Here is a 21,285-nt window from a genome sequence, read left to right on the forward strand (position 1 = left end):
CTTCGCAAATCAATACGTACAGGGTACGAGCACGTTAATTGGTCTTAAACACGCAATGCTGAAGTTATTTTCAATTTTGTAGTTTAACAAATCCGTAAACAAACTGCAGTTGAGGTTTTCTAGTTTAAACCACCACAGTGTTCGTTATTTAAAGTATCAAAATCTGTTCAATACACTTCACACTGCGCGCTTTCAAAAAACTTTTAATGGCGGATTAGGGCGAAATAAAGATTCCGCACAAAGGCACAGCTATGGAGCAGTTGAACCAGCGGGGAGTTGTGAACTAACAGTCCACACGTTTGGTTTAATAAAAGCATTTCATGGACATATATAAACTTGCTATGCTATGCATATAAATCTATACATACGGTATTATTTACGTTTTCACAATTAAAGTTGTTGATTAGTGAAGTTGATTAGTGCCTATCGGTTGACTAAACACGTACTTCACGCTCGAAGTGTTAAAACCAGTCTGTATACATAAAATATTGATTTATGTTACGGGTTGTTATCTGTTTAGTTGTTACATGAAACATTAATGGATTTAAGTATAGACACAGCATAAACGTTTGCTATTAAAACTATGACATTCTGATAGGAGAATTAAGAATAAAAACACCCGTACAAGAATGTCTAAAGAAAATATAAAGGGATTTAACTTAAATAACAATTTATGTTTAATTCAGTTATGGATAACATTTATAGTAACGAGTAGTATTCAGTTCGCCTCATGCGAACTGATTATTGTTCAGACTGCGTTAGGAAATATTTCCGGTTCTATTGAGGAAGTGACATCATACAATGATACCGGAAATCCGTCAGTCATGTTCTTCGCGCAGTACTTGGGCATTCCCTACGCCGAACCTCCCATCCGTTTCCGGCGACCTGAGCCTAAAACTCCGTGGGCGGGGGAGTACAACGGGACGTACTACCGTCCGGCATGCTCCCATCAAGGCGACCCGGCTAGGGTGGGCACATTTCACATGAAGACTGCAATGATGTCCGAGGATTGCCTAACGCTCGATATATACGCACCAAACAGCACTATCGTTAACCAGTCGTCACTTCCGGTGCTGGTTTTCTTATACAGTTCACCAGGTTATTCCAGCGCTTTCGCTGCCGATGTTCTGTGCACGGTAGGGGACGTCGTGGTTGTGGTGATAAACTTCCGTCAAGGTATGCTGGGTTTCTTCAGTCTCGGTAGCGAAGCGGCGTCCGGGAACTACGGGTTGTTTGACCAGCAGATGGCGCTACAGTGGATTGCAAAGTACATACATAGTTTTGGCGGGGACCCCAAAAAGGTGACGCTAGTCGGTCATTCTTTTGGAGCCTCGAACGCCATCTATCACACGCTGTATCCGGGAAACAGGGGCCTCATCCACCGAGTGGTCGCACTGAGCGGCACGGCGCTGCTACCTTCGGGTGGTAAATCTTATGTGCGAAACTCTATTGAAACGGGTGTGCTTGAGGAGATAGGCTGTCAGCGGGCGTCAGATGCAGATATAATGAGCTGCCTTCGAGGAAAGAGTCTAACCGACATATTAAACGCCTTAGACAAAAAGTCGTTCACGTTTGGACCCTCAGTTGACGGCACGTTCCTGCGCTCTGATCCGGAAGTCATGATGACCGACCTGGCGAAGGATGACAACTCTACGGAGGAGCTTGAATTCCTGAACGTAGATCTGATGCTTGGCCTGAACAACATGGAGGGCGGGGCGCATGTTGCGCTGCTGTATGCGGAGCGTTTGAACACCACGTACAATGAGTTCAATGTAAGCAGGGCGGACATAAGGAACATCGTAGTTCCCATTGCTATAAAACGGACTTTCGGTAGTAACATATCGCAAGCTATTACACAGACCGTTAACTTTCAATACAACGACGTTACTGGCACTGACGATCCCCAGCGTCTACGGAAGCGCGTCGTTGACCTCTTCACGGATATAGACGTCGCGGCGCCGCTGGTTCGAACCGGAAACGTTCACGCACTGCTGGGGCAAGGTAGCACCTACCTTTACCAGTTTTCGGAGCCTTTGAATCTTACGCAGGCGCCTGTTTGGTTGTTGGGAGCAAACCGCGCCGACGACGTCCACTTCCTGTTTGGATTCAGTGAGCGTGGTCTGCAGTATGTGAACCACGTGACGGGATTCACGCCAACCGTAAAGCAGAGGGCGCTGTCAACAAGGCTCATCAAAATGATCGCAAAGTTTGCGAAAACAGGGTATGAAGATTTACTGTCTGCGTACAGGTTTGTAAATCACTTTTAAGAAATGCCATGTTTTATTTTGTATTCAAAATATAACAACATATACGTTTTCCACGTGTTAAGTCATTGTCGTCACGAATAACAGTTATCATCGTGGCGTATTTGTTTAATACAAACACTACCGAACTGTTGTTAACGTGTTTAGTACTAACACTACCGAACTGTTGTTATCTCATATTTTTAAACGTTTTCAGGATGACTGTATTCGGTCTCCGTGCCAACAAAAATATCAATCTAGTCATAATAGCATGATATAATGTTCTGTTTCTTTTATTTTTTTACGCTTTCCATGAAAAACTGTTTTTCTTGCAGTTACAAAAGAGGGCACGTTATTTTGAGTATAGTCTATTAGGCATTTAAAAAGTATTTGTAGTTAGTGCTTGAAATAAAATACCATAATACATTTAGCAATTTAGTAACAAATAAAAATATATCAAGACCTTTATAACCTTTTTAAATAACACTTAAGAAAAATATATGTTGTTATTAGCTCTGCAGTTTTCGGAGAAAACCCGAGGTATTGTCATAGCCAGCTCGTCGTGTCGTCCGCCGTCAGCCGCCCGCCGTAACCGTCGTGCTAAAACCTTAACATTGGCTCTAAAATCAAAGTGCTTCGACCTACAACTTTGAAACTTCATATGTAGATACACCTTGATGAGTTCTACACGCCACACCCAGTTTTGGGTCACTAGGTCAAAGGTCAAGGTCACTGTGACCTCTAAAATAAAATAAACAATTCTGACAAGCTTTTGCAGCCGAGCGTTGGCACCCGTTATGCGGTGCTATTGTTTTATAATTAACTCTTTTTTCAGTTTGTTCTACCATTATATTTATACCCTTTTATTTTGTACAACTATAGTTTTTTTGCCACGAAAAACCTCAAAATTGAAACCTTTCACTGACCTTAATAACGGTATTAATCTATGGGAATCTATTGGATTAAAATTCTTTTTACGAAAGATAAGACACCAAATGGTCTATACAGTTAATGGTTTTAATCCCTTACCAGGGGACAAAAATACCACTCGTCCGCTCGTATTGACGAGTAAAATCTCGAAAGGACGAGTGAATTTCCCTAAAGCTCTCGTCCAAAAGGACGAGTGAAAAAAGCTGATGTTAAAATATGTATTTTCTGACAAGTAAAACTTGTTTTCATTAAATAAAATCATTTTCTTAAATCATATCTATTCCGAAAGTAGATCGCGAATGAACCGGAAATTGTAATTGTAAATTTCATACAGCAGGTGCACGTTGTTATGCGAGACTGTGTCCCCAGTAAATATTGGCTTTTTGGTGTAAACTTTGCGCGTCCATGGTGACAGGGAACCAACCTATGCATTCACTGTAAGTATTGATTTTTTAAGAATTATTTAAACGCGAAGTAGAATCTACGGTTTCAAACCAGTCTGAATTTCGTCAGAAAAATGTCTGACATACGAGCGTTCTTTAAAGTTGGCGGTAGCGATGTTCAAACGTCCGAAACGGAAAGCACGCGAGTATTAGAAAAACGACAAACACAAAATTGTCTTCAATTATTTATTTGTGTTCCTCATAAATAAAGTAATTTATTTCACTGCTTAACATTTATTTTGTGATCAGCTGGCATGAACAACTGAGTAAGCAGCAATTTAGCAGTGATACAAGAAACTTTTATTAGTCATATCAGCCCTTTGCAATCTTCATTTCACCCATATTTTAAGGACAAGTGCATGTGTTTGCAGGACGAGTGAAAATTGTAATGCACTTGTCCTGCAGGACGAGTGCAGTTTAGAAACAGTTTTGTTCCCTGCTTACATCAAGCGATGCAACAAAATACCGTGGGAGTTTGTATAAATAGTGTATCCACAGTTCACAATAACAAGGATTGTTGTAAGTATTTTTTGGGCGGGGATGCTCTCTTTGATGTTAATTCTCACTTCTGGGCATGAAATAGGTTTTATAAAGAATAAGATGAAATTACTTGTAAATATGATTCCCCGCTAACTCGGAAACCCGAGAGGGTCGGGATCAAAAGTTATTTTTTTTTTATTAACTTTGTAAAAGAAAGTAAAATATACATAATTTTCAATTACTGAAAACAAAAATAAGATCAAAATAACTTATTTTCAAACTCTGAATTTCTGACAAAACACAAATTAGTAAACATGTATTTACAAATCATTTAAAGAATCTCTATATTCATTTATTTTTGGAAAAATCATCGACTTGCCAATACATGAACATATGTGTTTATCTTGTTAACCAACTTCTTTTGCAAATCTGTGAATCGGTACCCAAAATACGTTCGCACAATGCAATTTTGCGATTTCATTAGGGCTGATATATATATAAATTAGTGAAGCGTTACTAACAATTACCGGATGGCAGAATGTATCGTAATACAATAAAACCGAATTTATGGTAATGAGTAAGAAAATATAGTATTGATGTGTAAATGTAAACCGGTTTGACATGTTCAAAAATTACATGTATTGATTCAAGTCTGTTCTTGCATGACGATGATTACAGACAAAGTATGCAACATTCTTATACGAGATTCAGTTTGAACTGGGTTTTCAACCTACGATCATTTATTTCCACGAGTATTGAGTTCCTGTTATATACCGAATAATAGGATGCGCTTGAATCGCTTTATTATCGAATTTTTAATACAGGCCACGATTTGAGAGAAAAAAAGTTTAAACAGAATAATCCATGCTCCCTATCTTTATATTCAGTTTTGTAAGTATCACAAGCTTTACCGTTAATTGAAAATTATTTGTGAACAACTATTTGAAAAAAAACCATCAACTTTAAAAAGCTTTATGAATCAATGATATATAACTACAGCTATGTATTCTAAAATAGGGTTTAAGCACGGCCGTTAATCACCAGCGCCACATCTTTTTTATAATGCATTAATAAACGAGCCAACGCTACTTCGATGTGGCGCTAAGGCCCGGATGTTTTAAAATTTAACTGATTATTATACATGGTGATAAGGTTTTATATGTTTGTTTCGACATATTTCGCATTGTTTTTTAAAATCTTCCAATGTAGTGCGATTCAGCGAATATAAATTCATCCAAACATGTACAGAAACATTCAATCACAACCCATTAGGAAACGTGAAGACCTTTATAATTTGTGGCATTGCAGAATTCGTAAAAGAAAATCGATGCATTTTAATTGTGTGACGAGCAAAGTCCCAGCCAATTAAATCGCTCATTACATAAAAGATTTCTTTGAACATATACAAGTTAATGCGTTCACAAAAACAAGGGCTTCTAGCCGGTCTAATAGATAAACAATCTGTTTTTCAAAAAGAGAAGGATCCAATGCCAAGGAGGTGGCGCCCAGATTAGGAGTTGGCGCTTATGTACATGTTTAGCTATTTTAAATTGAAATATTCTATGTATTGGTTTCTATCATTTTTAAGTGTGTTTCCTTGACAGTGGAATTCAGTTCCACCCATTCAATTTGTCTATTGTATAAGGCAAGCTATTTGGTCCTAATCTGGTATAGTTTGTGCATCTAATGACATTTCAAACATTAGCACGAGTTCACGAGTTATTGACGGTATTTTTCAAACAGATGTACTCGAGATATTAAGTAGACTTCGAAACAAATGTTCAACATAAGTTTTAAATGGCATGCATTAAACAGACTGTCGATTAGGAAATTTCTGACTAACATGCGTATAGATAAACGCTGTGATACAATTAACGTCAATATTTATATAAGTTTCTATATTTGGTTGCAACGAACTGTTTAATGATATTTTCAAAGCACGTGGATATAGCATTTACGAATGGATTAAACTATAGGAAAATATAATCTAATGAAACACGCTTCAAGCCATACTTTGAATAAAATAAATTACTTAGTATTTGAATTGTTTTGAAATTCATAATTAAGCGTGTCCCAGAAGGACGGCGATCTGGGAAAACGGGGCTAACTGCATTTGTGTTCAGTGTCGTCCCAGACTAGCAGGTACGCTGGCTAACAAGGAACGCAACTTTCCGCTTGTATGGTACTTTTCGTTTAAAGGAAGTCTCGTTTTTAGCGAAAATCCAGTTGAGGCGGAAAGTGTCGTCCCTGATTAGCCTGTGCGGACTGAACTTGCCACATTACTTTACGCTCATAAGCCCAGTTTTCCAAGAGCGTGGATCGGTCATCAACGAAATGTGATGCCCCACTAATAATAACAGTATTAAGTCTAAGAATTGGTTATTGGAACTATTGATGAATGCTGGCTCAAGTCAAAGGTATGTCCATGTCGTTTCAGAAATCCAAATCCGCTCAGCGCCGCTGGCGATCCTCAGTGGCCTGAATATGACTCCACGAGTACGACGTACCTAGACATCTCCGCAGCGCACGTGACCCCTAAACACCACTTCCGGGAGCCATTCATGACCTTCTGGACAAGCGTGGTACCGGAACTGCTCACAGCGACCTCGCAGAACGCGACTTCTCCGCTTGTGTGCCCTAAGGAAATCGGTCACACGATTAAAGTGAACTTAGTCTCGGCTGAAAACATCATCATCGCTCTCTCCATTGTCTCCTTCTGTCTGCTATGCGCCTGTGTGTTGCTCGTCTGCTTATCGGTAGCTAGGGAGCCGACATTGTATAGCAACAGCAAATACGCGGTGATGAAGACCCCGAACTTGAGCGAGACCCCCTCTATTTCCGGCCCGAGCGACAGCTGACTCTAATAGTCATCATGGGTCTTTTTTTAAAGCGCAGAAAATGTGAAGCAAATCCATAAAATGAGCCTCGTTCTGGGAACATTGGGCTTAATGCATGTGAGTGAAGTGTCGTCCCAGATTAGCCTGTCCAGTCCGCACAAGCCAACCATGGACGATACATTCCATCTAGACCGGATTTTTATTTAAAAGAAATTTTCTTAAATGGAAATTTTCCATAAAAGCGGAATACACAGGCTAATCTGGCATGACATCTTATTCGCATATATTAAGCTCAATAGTCCAGGAACGCGGCTCAAATCATAAATGTTTATTATTTATTTATGTTGCAGTCGGTTACGTCAATATTAATTTTTCTTAGCAACATTCCATTTAAATCATTAACCTCTTGATTTCTAACAAGCAACATGACATATATTCCATATTCCATTCATTACCTTGAAGTGCATTGAACGTTATATTGTCTTGCCAGTAGCAAGTGTCCCGCCATTTTATAAGTATTCAAATATGTTAGTATGAACTGAATATTAAGAGCATTTTGCGTGGTTTCCGACTAAATTTGGTTGACGAAGAGTGTACAAATGATTGTTTATAGTATTTAACATGTACGCTTATGTGTTCTAGTATTAATGTAAAAAATATATGTATATATTAGCGCGTTTATTTACAAATTGTATAATGTATAAGTTACAAAACTAATATTCTGTGTTTATAAACGTTTTATATTATTATTATAATTTAGATAATAAAATGTACGAACATATTTACTGTTTTTGAAGCATTTCTACTAACATCATATTCAGTTAGAATTACAGACGCATTTACAATAACATTATTTTGACATTAGGAATTACCACGTAAAGATTAAGAAGTACGAGCTATTGGTTCGTCCTAAACTGGTCGATTCTGCTTGTATTCACAATTGGAGATCACTCTTATTGACGATGTTTAATTAAGCGGAGCATACTTGCCTCCCTTGAATAATACTGAAACATACTTATGCCACGGATGTAACATTATAACACAATTGATATACGTGTATTCTGAAATAAATAATTGCGGATTATCTAAAATAATGCAACCTCAGATGCGGATGGACTTGGTAAACTTCGAAATACCCATATTAGTTCAAATAGAAATAATAAAAAAGGCACGTGTCGATGTTGAACTCCCACATAACACACACGAATAGTTGTTCCCATATTAGAGGTAACATAATCAAATGTTGATTTCATTATTTATGGTTAAGTATGTATTCAGTTATAACAGAAGTTACAGTTCTACTTAACTCTGAATAACAATCGCTGAATAACACATCCCAAGCCGCGCTCTGGGAAATCAGGGCTTAATGCATGTGCGTCAATCGTTATCCGTGATTAGCTTTAGGCTAATCAGGGGCGACTCTTTCCGCCTTAACTGGATTGTCGTTTTAAAGAGACCTCATGTAAACGAAACAGTCAATACAAACGGAAAGCCCTCTGCGGACTGCACAGGCTATAACGGGATGAGTCTTTCCGCCTTAACCGGATTGTCGTTTTAAAGAGACCTTATGTAAACGAAACAGTCCATACAAACGGAAAGCCCTCTGCGGCCTGCACAGACTATAACGGGATGACTCTTCCCGCGTTTGAATTAAGCCCAGTTTTCCCAGAACGAGGCTAATATCATCTTAAATCTCTCGTATCCTACAACGTAATGGCATCTGACATTATTTAAAGTTGAAAACGGTATTCAGTGATCGAATCTAATAAACAGTAGACTAATGGTACTGATTTAACTTTGCACGTACACTCTTTTTAATATAAAGCGAACGTTAAATACATTTCGAGTAATTTAATACATGCTGTAAGTCAATTTTATATTTAACTGCAAATGACAAAATGCTACAAGTAAACCGCTTTCTTTAATAAGTACAATTACCAAGTAAGGTCAGTTAATAGAAGTGCGTAGTTCTAAAAAAGTATAATTTATTGAAAGAATCATTTCCGATATTACCACGCTATTGATGGACATAAGTATGCATCTGGTGTCACAAATATTTCTCACACAGTAACCATAAAATAGACATTGGAATACATGGTTATGTCGTGTGTGTTTAAGTGTGTACAATAATTAAGAACATGCGCCAAATACAGTTCGTTTTATATATTCAACTCTGTTTACACCGTCCATAGAGATGTCACAGGCTAAAACTTTTTTACTTCCGTCGCGACCATGGACCGGTGTCCACTATGTTTTGGAACCTTCCAGAGGCCGAAGCTTCTTTTGTGCCTGGACACCATGTTTTTCACCCATGGACCGGTGTCAACTATGTTTCGGAACCTTCCAGAGGCCGAAGCTTCTTTTGTGCCTGGACATGTTTTTCACGTCTATCTCTGATAGATTTTAGGATTTCAAAATTCGTGTGGTTGAATAAAACAATACACAAACATACAGAATTCATGCCAACGCACAGTTCAACCACAGTGTGTGATTCGTTAGACAATAATGGTTGAGTATGGGGAAACTTAACTTAATTCAAAGGCACTCCGTACAGGCTCATCAGGTACGACACTGTCCGCTTTTATGGAATCTTTCATTTAAAGGAAGTCTCTTCTAAACGAAAATCAAGTTTAGGCGGAAAGTGTCGTCACTGATTAGCCTGTGTTGAATGCACAGGCTAATCGTACAAGACACTTCACGCACATGCGTTAAGTCCAGTTTTCATAAACGCGGTCCATGTATTGCCCAGTGCAATATTTATCATTGATATCATATATTATTAATATCATACTCGAGATTTACATTTCTGTTACTACTTGTGAATAGAATCTTATTAAAGTTGTTTATAATTATCATATAATATGGATGTTTTGTTTTTTAAATTATCCTCGGTAACGGGGCAAACTTTACACCTAAATTTTTTCCATACCTCACCATAACAAGCACATTATATTAGCGATTTTCGACAGAACCCATACGCTCGTGATTTCGCATGCGCCCGTGTTTCCCAGACGCCAGTGTTTCCCATAGCCCAGTGTTTCACATACACCCGTGTTGACCATACGCCAGTGTTTCCAAATACGCCAGTGTTTCCCATACACCCGTGTTTCCAATACACCAGTGTTTCCCATACGCCCTTGTTTCTTTAACCCCTATTACCCAATCGCACGTGTTTCCCTCACCACATTTCCCATATATCCGTATTTTCCAATCACCCATACGATAGTGTAACACAAGTGTTTCTCATACGCCCGTGTTTCCCATACCCCGTGTTTCCAATACGCCCGATTTTTCCCATAAGCGAGTGTTTCACATACCCCCGTGTTTCCCTCCCCCAGGTGCTTAGTAAAGCAGGACGCCACCCAGCGCTGCGTCGACTGCGCGAAGAACATACGCGGCGCCTGTAGCTCGAACGCACGCCCAGGTCAAGAGGCAAGGCACTTCATCATGACGACTGGTGGGTGGTCGGTTTCACAGTTGAAGATCTTTTCTCCCATGACTGTGCTTATGCACAGGGGAATATAACAGCGGTTAGGTGCTTGCATACCAACTACCGTATTTTTAATGAGCCGCGCTCTGCGAAAACGGCGCTTAATTCATGTTCGTACATTCTATATCGTCCGTTCAACGCAACACACCATAAAACCGGAAAGTGTCGTCCCTGATTAGCATGTAAAGACAGCACAGGCTAATCTGGACGACACTTTACGCAAATGCATTAAGCCCCGTTGTCCTAGAGGTAGGCGTCATATTTATTCGAACGTATATAGTTTGAATACTATCAGGAGTAAATAAATTTAGTCAAGCATGTACACATGGCTGGATGGTAAACTTGACAAAGATCGGAAGCACGACGTGTTTCTCATGAATACGTGCTTCTTCCGACGGTGCCGAAGCTTGTAAATGTTGAAACCGTAGCTATTGCTATAAGGAATAGTGATAATGTATGGGTTAACTTTTTTACGAAATATTTTCAGGAATATTCGTTGATTTTAAGTAGTTATGTTACTTAAAAATGCTTTGATAATAATTTTATGAAATAATAAAAAAATGAAGGCAATATTAGGCACTGTTTGCACACATTTTATTTAATACATTAAATGTCCATAGAATTAATTATGCTCTTTAAAGCCCGTTAGTAAGCCAATGCTTGAGTGTATATTGTTTGATGAACAATATATTTGCAAGAAGGGTCTCAGCAATGTGAAAAGGATTTTAAAATATTCAATGCTATATTTTAACCACTTCCTTAAATCATAGTCGGATCAAGGACGCGCAAGGAAAGCGGCGAAGACTAAGACGAAACGCACGTGTAGTATATACGTCACAATTTATCATTACACAAATCATGTGCATTAACAACCTCAGACATGCAATTTACTTGGAAACAGATTTAACAGAAACTGTGAAGAGAAGTATAAAAAAGGTTTATTTGGAAAATATCATCTTAAATTAAACCATCTGTACAATTAAATAAAAAATAGTCAGTCCTTACAAGTGCAGCGATTTATTGATAATTGAAAAGAGTGAGCACGTTCAAATACAATTTATGGAATATTACAAGATTTAACCTCACATTTACTGTGAAATAATCTGCCGTTTATGATACAAATGTATTTCAGCACTGTATAGTTAGAAGTTCCTCCGAAGGTATAGTGCGTTCTTTTCATTCATAAATAACACATGATTACACATAACATAAATTATACGAGTCGTTAACATATAGAGGGAGGATTATAATGCATATATACAATATATTGTCTCGTGGAATAGGTTACTTAATAACTGGAAAACATATTATATTAAAAATACTTATTTTAACATAATTCAATGGCATATAAAACTCTCAAAGGGCGAGTGAAATAGAATACATCAGTGTTCCGTGAGATGCAAAGCACCGGAGACAAAACACAAACTCGTATATAATAAACTCTTCACTCGTTTTTCAAATGGAATGTATAGCTACATCATGAAGTTGTATAAATTATTGATAATAATTACACAGTAAAGCGAAAGCTAATTATTTAACATATAAGGGTGTTGTTTACGGTTTTTGCATTTTGTCCAAGCTTCAGTCAAAATCATTTAAAGATTTATATTAGTGAATTGAGCATCGCCACCAAATTTAAAGAACACAAAAAAAAAGAAACGAGCACATTTAGATTATTCACTTTTCGCGTTTGTAATTCTGTATAGTTTTATAAATTTCCAATTATGAAGCAAATGTAAATTTGTAATGTTGTCTACGTGCTTAGTGTTATGTCACTCTCCTTTCGTCTTGAATCTGTGACAACTTGTTTGATAATTGTCACTTTGATAAAATGGTACTCCAGGAAATAGAAATTCGAAAGTGATCTTTAACTATGCTAGGTACCGATTCACATTGTGTAATATCAATACCGTCCTGCTGTTTCATCCAGTTAAAAGTATCCGACTCATTGGCAGTTAAACGACAGTCTAACAATTCAAAACGCACACACGCGTACCGTGATTTTGACCATTCCACCATTGACTTTACATCTTGAGCGGAAACATCGCTGGCTCGATAAACTACCTTTCTGATCGATTCAGGAAGATAGTATAGCAGTGTAACCGCAAGATTTGTCCCATATAATATAAGCGTGTGTAGACTAGTCAGGGTTGGAAGAGCTGCACAGAGAAGGTCAATTGATTCAAACCAACTCAGATGTAGATGTGTAATGTTTTTACCAGTGAAGAACATCGATTGTAAGATGCGCACCTCTGATAATGGTGTTGGATGAGATATAGAACACGAACGCATATAGGTGCAGTCTAAATTACTTAAAACGGTACCTCCACTACATGATAAGCTCTTGAGCTTAAGACCCTGTAGGTCTAATGGTAGGTCTGGTTGCTCCGTGTCTCTAAGCCGCAGATACGACAATGATTCTCTCGATTGCGAAATAATTTCCTGTACACGATTTGATTTATGTTGAGAATTGTTATATAATAGTGCATCCATGCTTGTGATGTTTGAGATGTTCATATCTATTAACGTATTTAAAGCATCGATTTCCTTGATGGTAGGAATTGTAAAAGCATCAAGTACTATATGAGTGAGTGTCAGTTGTAAGCACGGCTGTTTATTCGCCAACCTTTCAATAAAGCCACCCAATAAAATTCTTTGTGCTAAATAAGGCGTGGAAAATAGATCCATCTCCTGGTCTGAAATAGAAAGCAGCTGGCTTTTCATGTCGCTTGTTATGACATCCATCATGTGCTTTGACATTCTTTCAGCCACTGGAGCACACATTCCACACGTAAAGATAAATAACTGACCGATGTCCAGAATAGACTCACCATCACAATTCACCCTCTGTATGTCTTTCAGGATGTCTTCAATATCCGTCTGATTAATTGCAATATGCATCGATGCTAGAAACTCCTGAATAGTTTTGTGTACAAACATGTATGGAATATTCTTTTGCGGGCTAAGCGCCAACGATTTTTTCTTTGTGATAATCCCTGTCTGAAGTAAGTAATCAAGTTGTGTTTTCGTCATGTGGTTTGCGATTGTGTTTTCCGCAAAGACTAGCGACGATTGTTTACTAGAGTCTGTTAGTGTTTTAAACGCAAGCGCACTTGCAGAGCGAACCAGCGACCCATTAGCCGACATATACTTATTTTTTCCGGTTCCAAATATGTGTTCTATTTCTTTAACGCAAATTTCTTCAGTGTCAAAATCTTCAATTTGAAGTTTGTGCAACCCCTTGGCTATGTACATATCTAGCATATTCATGTATATAGCACATAATGAATCTTCCATTAAACGTCCAACGTAAAACTGATGAACGAGTTGCACACAAATAGCTGGTATTGTCATGAGATTTATCATGTTTTTGTTCTTTAATTTCTTCAAGAAATCATTGCATTTGCTTTGTTGAGCCTTTTGCAAAATACCGTCTTTCTCAGCTAAAACATTAATGACATTTTCCGCCAAGGTTTGGTAGTTCGCAACGCCGGAAATTTGGAACATACGCGTTAAGCTATCGCTCACCCTGCGGTTGGCAAGTTTCCACGGTCGTGCGGTTATAATGTTGGTAATGTTTTTTCGCTGTAAGTACAGCGGCATACTCCGGTCTTTACCGCACCTGCAAGCATAGTCACATGGCCGAGGAAAGGATAAATCGGGGTGGTACCATTCGTCTGCGGCGTCTGTAAGAACAATGCATTTATGTTCCCAGACACTGTCATCCCAAGGTAATTTGTTGCTTTTTATTGCATCCTCGACCATCTGACTGACGTTACACATTGATCCACTGTAATCACGTAATGACACAAAGAACAGAAATGTGTAGTCTCGCAAAGCGTCAAGATCGCTGAAATGTGTTTCTTTCGACGTCTCCTTGCTGGAAGTGGTCATTGTCGGGATATTTGTTTTAGTGCTGATAATATTTTCCGAATGGACATTACACCAATCAAGAACCAGTTTTGTTGAAAAGGTCGTTTTGCCACAACCCGGATCGCCTTGGATGTAAATTGTATTAATCTGATTCCCGTCACGATGAAGCAACTCTTTGTAGCAACTCACGTCGGCTTCCCCCCTTGATGTATTGTCCGTCTCAATCCCGCCACATCTATCTTCCTGGCCTCTCTTAAGTTCGTTGATGGACGGGGGAACGTAGATCCGTTCTAAAGGTACATCTATGTCAGGATCCAGCATCGACACCGGCGCGACACAATTCGACTGGTACTGTTCTATTAACCAGGCCTTAATTTCTGCAAGAAATAAAAACATAGGTTGTATACTGATATTTAAGGTAAACAAATAAATGCAACATGTAATTTTATATGCCACTGAATTTCCTCAGATGTTCCCACTATTAAGATATTCTTATTCCAACAAGATTGTAAATCTTGGCATATAATCTATATGTCCCATCTGTACCATTGTCTCTGTATTTGATATGGGAGTTTTCTTCCTTATTGTATAATTTCAAAAACTTGACATGTCTATGATAAGAAAAAAGACCAGAACTACTTTACAGAGAAAACTATAGTTGTCGTGCGTATTTAATGATAAAACGTTATATTCCATTAACATATATAACACCTACTGAATAATGGACTGTCTCTTGCAAATGGACTCTCAATCGATGCGCCCGGTGCAATGTCATTGCCAGTTCTTCCTGGATCTTGGTCCGAGTCCAAGCCCTTGCTTGCACGTTTGCTTTTTATGCATGAATTTTCTTCATTTGTCCTCTTTATAATCGCAATTTGTTCTTCTCCAGCTTTTATGATTTCTGCAGTGATGCTTTTGCCCGTGTTCTCCATTGTAACTACAAGTTTGTCCTTTTCGTCTAAGAGAATTCTTTTGATTTCTTCTGTCAAACTTTCTTTGAATGCTTCAAGAATCTTCGTTACATCTTCGTCTGTTATAGCCAGTGTATTGTTCTTCAACTGTAAAATTTGAAATCAATATAGATCAAATCCAACAATTAATACTTAGATTGTTTGTGAACGTTTGTTTTAAGTTTAAATACAGATTTTTTTACCCTTTTTTAACTCCAATAAAAAAACTTAATTCAACGTTAACCAATACATCAACTGTTATTGTCGTGCCTGAAATATCCCCCTCCCTCAGGCTTCTTTGTCACAGGGCAAAGGCAGTTCAGTTTTAAGAACTGGTTTCCCAACTATGCAGGCTACATACCTATGAGGTTTTGTCTTGATTACTGATATTCTATTCAAGATATAAAGTTGACAAATTTTCAGTATGATAATTCACAAGGACAATTACTGTGAAATTATTAAAGCAAGAGTGACAGGCTATACAGTTAAAAGTCGATACCTCTTTTCCGAAATATACTCAGGACACAATTCAAGTAAAAACAATAAATACAATAACTTTGAAAATACTCTATTGCTGAAATAGTTAATCTTTTTGGATGAGACTTGGTCCGATTGTTTTAAAACAAGTTTAACCATATTTATTTATGCTCGATTGCATGGAAAGCCTAAGGCTTATTGATATAATCTCGACTCCGTTCCCTGGGTAGAATCAGTACTTGGTGTCGATACGGAGAATCTAAAAACTCTTCAACAACGGAGATCAAATCCTTGAAATACCGGACGCAAGGCGGACACCATATCCACCACGCCACAGCGACCGCACGGAATCCGACTGTTTATCTTGACAATATCTTTCCAGAGTTCAAGTCAAAATACCAGGTCATCATGCCATACCGTAGAAATATCCTAAAATCTGTCTAGAGGCCACATGTACGTCTCAAATTTTGCCGAGAATTTTTAAGAGAGTTATTTTGGATAATATTTAAGCTTAGCTCCAATTTAGGTGACGAAAATCGAAAAGCTAGTTAACCAGGTAAAAAACATTGTTTCCATTCAAGAAGACTCAATCTTGATAAAAAAAACGTTATTTTTCTCAAAATATGTATTTTTATATCATGCCAAATTTTACGTTAAATCTTAAAGAAAACTTGTTACTATAGAAGCCACATCAATGACTAAACCATAATTAAACTTAATCAAAATATTATCTTGACAATATCAAGGCCGATTGTTAATTTAATATAATACTATTCTAGAAGCAATTTGTATGACTCAGTCTTGATGATACAGTGTAAGTATCTATATTTTGAACAAAACTTCAAAGCAATGTTTGAATTAAGTGAGGTGAAATAGTACGGCACCCGGTCATGTCTTTGACAACTGGTTAACCTAGAACTCAGGTGAGCGCTTCAGATCAATCATCGCTTTATTTATCTTGAATATACCCCTTGATCTTGGATCAAGTGAATGGACTACTCTACGCGATACTTTATGGTTGTCATTTCTGCTTTTTAATGTCTATCTATCTTTGCTGGATAACTGTGCAGTATACTTTCGACAAAGACCTAGTTGTTAAGAATTCTTATTGTTGACACTTATAATGAACTTGGAACTATCGTTCTAATATTTAATCACATGACCCTTGCGATTTCAAAGAAGATGTTCAAAGTTATTTAGTATATATTACCTAATAATTCATGTGACCTCTGGTCCAGTTAACATCATATGTGCATGATTTTAACAACTTTAGTAAATGACCACAATGCTATGTTAAATATCAAATAGTAAACCACTGACCTTTGCTCTTTTAGGGAATATATTTAAAGTTATTTACTATATACGTCTATTCATCACTTGACCCCTGGGGCTTGGCAAGGATATAACACGGGGCATTATTTTAACAAACGTAGTGGATTACCAGTCTTACTGTCTACAAAGTTACACAACCAATATAACAAACCCCATTACCTTTCAAGTTTCATACAAGATTTTACAGTTTTAAAACAAACATATATTTCATGAAGATTAGGGAAATGTGGCTTCTAGAGTGTTCACAAGGTTAACCATAAAAGGAATGGTTTGCGATAAACCGGAACCATTTTACAACTTAGCCAAGACATCTTTTAAACACATGCGCCGACGAATATTCAAGAAGATTCGACTATAAATGTAACTTATATTGTTTGTTTACAACCTTTTTCCTCAAATTGACCTCATACATTGGTGGTTGACCTAACGTGACCTCGTTTCGAATTCGGCAAAATTATCATTTAGACAAATGATCAGACACAGTTACATACAGATTTGATAAAAACATGCTGCTAACAGTGTTAACTAGGTAACATGCCTTTAAGAGTGTTACTATGTAAATGTTGACATGCCTCTAAGCGTGTAAACTAGGTAAATGTTGACATGCCTCTAAGAGTGTTAACTGGGTAAATTTTGATATGCCTCTTAGAGTGTTAACTAGGTAAATGTTGACATGCCTCTTAGAGTGTTAACTGGGTAAATGTTGACATACCACTAAGAGTGTGAACTAGGTAACATGCCTCTAAGAGTGTTAACTAGGTAAATGTTGACATGCCTCTAAGAGTGTTAAGTAGGTAAGTGTTGACGTGCCTCTAAGAGTGTTAACTGGGTAAATGCTGACATGCCTCTAAAAGTGTTAACTAGGTAAATGTTGACATGCCTCTAAGAGTGTTAACTAGGTAAATGTTGACGTGCCTCTAAGAGTGTTAACTAGGTAAATGTTTAGTGCCTCTAAGAGAGTTGAAAGAGTAAATGTTGACATGCTTCTAAGAGTGTTAACTAAGTAAATGTTGACATGCCTCTAAGAGTGTTAACTAGGTAAATGTTGACATGCCTCTAAGAGTGTAAACTGGGTAAATGTTGAAATGCCTCTAACAGTGTTAACTGGGTAAATGTTTAGTGCCTCTAAGAGAGTTGAAAGAGTAAATGTTGACATGCTTCTAAGAGTGTTAACTAAGTAAATGTTGACATGCCTCTAAGAGTGTTAACTAGGTAAATGTTGACATGCCTCTAAGAGTGTAAACTGGGTAAATGTTGAAATGCCTCTAACAGTGTTAACTGGGTAAATGTTGACATGCCTCTTACAGTGTTAACTAGGTAAATGTTAACATGTCTCTAAGAGTGTTAACTGGGTTAATGTTGACATGCCTCTAAGAGTGTTAACTAGGCAAATATTGACATGCCTCTAAGAGTGTTAACAAGGTAAATGTTGACATGCCTCTAAGAGTGTTAACTAGGAAAATGTTGACATGCCTCTAAGAGTGTTAACTGGGTAAATGTTGGCATGCTTCTTAGAGTGTTAACTAGGTAAATGTTGACGACGGTCTACAAACGACTTACAAAGCATGTTGTTAGCACAATGTGTCCAGGCGAGTTAAGACGTGCATAATGCTACCTTATGAAATTGCAATTCTTTAATGGAACGCATTTTGTAATGTTTGTACAGTTTGTAAAGTCTGTACCATATAATGTACCCTTTTGACCTACCTGTGTTAATTTGTCCACTGCAGACTTCGAAGCAGCCTGGTGATCGGCATGTTTAAGGCTCTGCAACAACGCTACTAGAGTGTCGATGGCTCGGTCACTCTCCTGTTGAGTCATGGCGTTCGAGGGCGCATGGCGAACGTCACGCCCAACATCTCTAGCCTGAAATATCAATTTGTCATTTCCTTTGTGTCCAATAATTCATTAGCATGAGTGCTCGCATGATTTGTTTATTGTTGTATGCATTCTGTTTTATAATGTCAACTTAAAAAAAAAGATAAAGAAAGAAAGTCAATTACTTATTCATAAGTATACACATCATACAGTACAAGTAGGTATTCATTAAAAGATCTGGAATCTTCAAGCATCGTACCATCAACTATTTGTCTGTTGCTTAATTATGGTTCACATATTACGGACAAAAGACCGCATATGAATAAGAGCTTGTGAAAACTGATGTATCTGTTTTTTCCATGTTTATAAGAATGTTAAAATAAATAATATGGATGAAATTACATTATGTTTGTTTGCATTTAAATCTTGAATAGACGCTACAAACTAAATGTATGCAGTTAAGACTGTCATTTATGAATTGCCACAAAATTGCTAGTATTTTTAGTGGCGACTGAATTCAAACTAGGCGACAAAGGTATGTGAAAGAATATTAAAACTCTGGGAGATACGCACATTTATGAAATGTTTCATTCGCGAAACAAGCATGGTGTCCTTCAGTGTAGCATTTTAATAAATTGATAATCATTACAATAAAAATTGATTTGACAAGTGACATTATTTTGATTATCTATGTTTAATCAGTATATGCTAAAATCAACAGTTTTAGCCAGCTTTAGTTGAATAAGACATTATACAATTACATTTTTCTGGGTAGGACCGGTATTTGGTGTCTTAAGGGTGATCTAAAGAACGTTTCCACTTAAAGGATCAATACAGAGATCTCCGAGTCGCTAAGCAAACACCTTAACCAGTATGTCGCAGCCACAAAACTGTCGTGGAATTCTAGAGGCTTAAACAGCACACAATAATTGCAAAAGCTTGGTAGATTAATAACGCTTTATCAAGCAAAATATGAGTATTGAGTTTTTTTATGCATTATTATTTATTATTGAAACAATTATAAAGTTATGTACACAATAATGTCCAAATTTGTATTATTATACATGGGTATCAAATTAGCTTTTGCCAGTAAATTAGGTAGAACATATGTTCATATTATATTGAATTATATATTTATTCCGTGTATGTAGGTATAATCTGTTAACATCCCTGAGAGTTTTTGCCAGATATTACGATCATTCTCAAATTATCCGCTAATCTATGTAATTTATTTAATAAAAACGTTTAGAATAGTTTCTGAATAGCTTAGTTGTTAGCCTATGGTAGATACATAAAAATTCCTATGATTTAGGATCATAAAAGGAAAGTATTAAACAATCAAATTCGTATTAACTATACACACATATTTTTAATTTAATTGTAAAGTGTTCATGTTAAGAGAACTAGACCGTCTGCAATAATATTACCTTTGTGCAGACATTTTCCGTTATTGTCAGGTCCTCCGCAAAATATCTTTGAAAGAATTCACAGTTGTATATGACATTTACTATGCCATTGAAGTCGGTATCTTCTGCTTGATTTACGTCTTTGTAGCCGTCTTTTGAGAGATAACATTTTGCAATCTGCCACGAGTGTACACACCATTTGCACGCATCGGTGTTTACCCAGGTGGGGCCTTGAAAGCTTTTTGGCTTTGAACGATTGCGGAATCGGTGATTTTCTACAATTTCAGTACATATGTCATTACATAAATTGTTACTGGGGCAATTCTGCGGCTTGTAAATTGCATGAAATGCGCATTTTCTGTATTTGCAGCATTTATTATCGGTATCACAAGGCAGCACGTTAGGAGTGTGACACTGACTGCAGACAGCGTTCTCCAGGATTCCGTGTTTTCGGTTTATCTCTTTACGGATCGTATGATAAAATTCGTGTATAGCCTCTTTTACAATGTGGAGCAGGCAGTCACGTGTGATGTTCATACCCATGGCCGCCTTAAACCAGTTCTGGGTTTCCGGCTTTCGAAAGACATCCCGGTAATCCGACATTTTTGTTACAATTGTTTATTTGCAATTATCTGCAATCATCTGTAAAAGGGTGAAACAGCCTTTTTTAATTAAAAAATATTTAAGTCAAGTCAGCCGTTATTTTAGTGGAAACAGTTCACATCAGAAAATATAAATTTTAAAATCGAAAGTGCACCAAATATGTATTCAGACCTTTGAAAATGTATTTTTAGCTCATTTATATTCAATGATTATACTTCAAACAACTTACCGGTACGTCAATTCCCCATATAGAGAACTACACATCCATAACTCGCTAAATATTGATCATGTTATGATGAACATTGATAATTAAGTTGACCTATTAGCTGTGAGTGTTCGTTTTGCAACGCGGAAGTAAATATCAAAGGTAGACAAATAAAGATTTACCATCTCTTTGAAGCGA

At 37.3% G+C, this 21,285-nt stretch overlaps 1 protein-coding gene across 1 annotated transcript; it reads left to right on the forward strand.

Annotated features, from left to right (window-relative positions):
* The first annotated feature begins 251 nt into the window (after positions 1 to 251).
* On the forward strand, positions 252 to 6,954 carry LOC127853771 (acetylcholinesterase-like). Its single transcript, XM_052388538.1, has 3 exons — positions 252 to 278; positions 753 to 2,221; positions 6,534 to 6,954. The coding sequence occupies exons 1-3, from the start codon at positions 252 to 254 to the stop codon at positions 6,952 to 6,954; spliced, it is 1,917 nt and encodes a 638-aa protein (XP_052244498.1).
* Positions 6,955 to 21,285: the final 14,331 nt, after the last annotated feature.

The sequence above is a fragment of the Dreissena polymorpha genome, chromosome 12 (assembly GCF_020536995.1).
Source record: "Dreissena polymorpha isolate Duluth1 chromosome 12, UMN_Dpol_1.0, whole genome shotgun sequence".
NCBI classification, from domain to species: Eukaryota; Metazoa; Mollusca; class Bivalvia; order Myida; family Dreissenidae; genus Dreissena; species Dreissena polymorpha.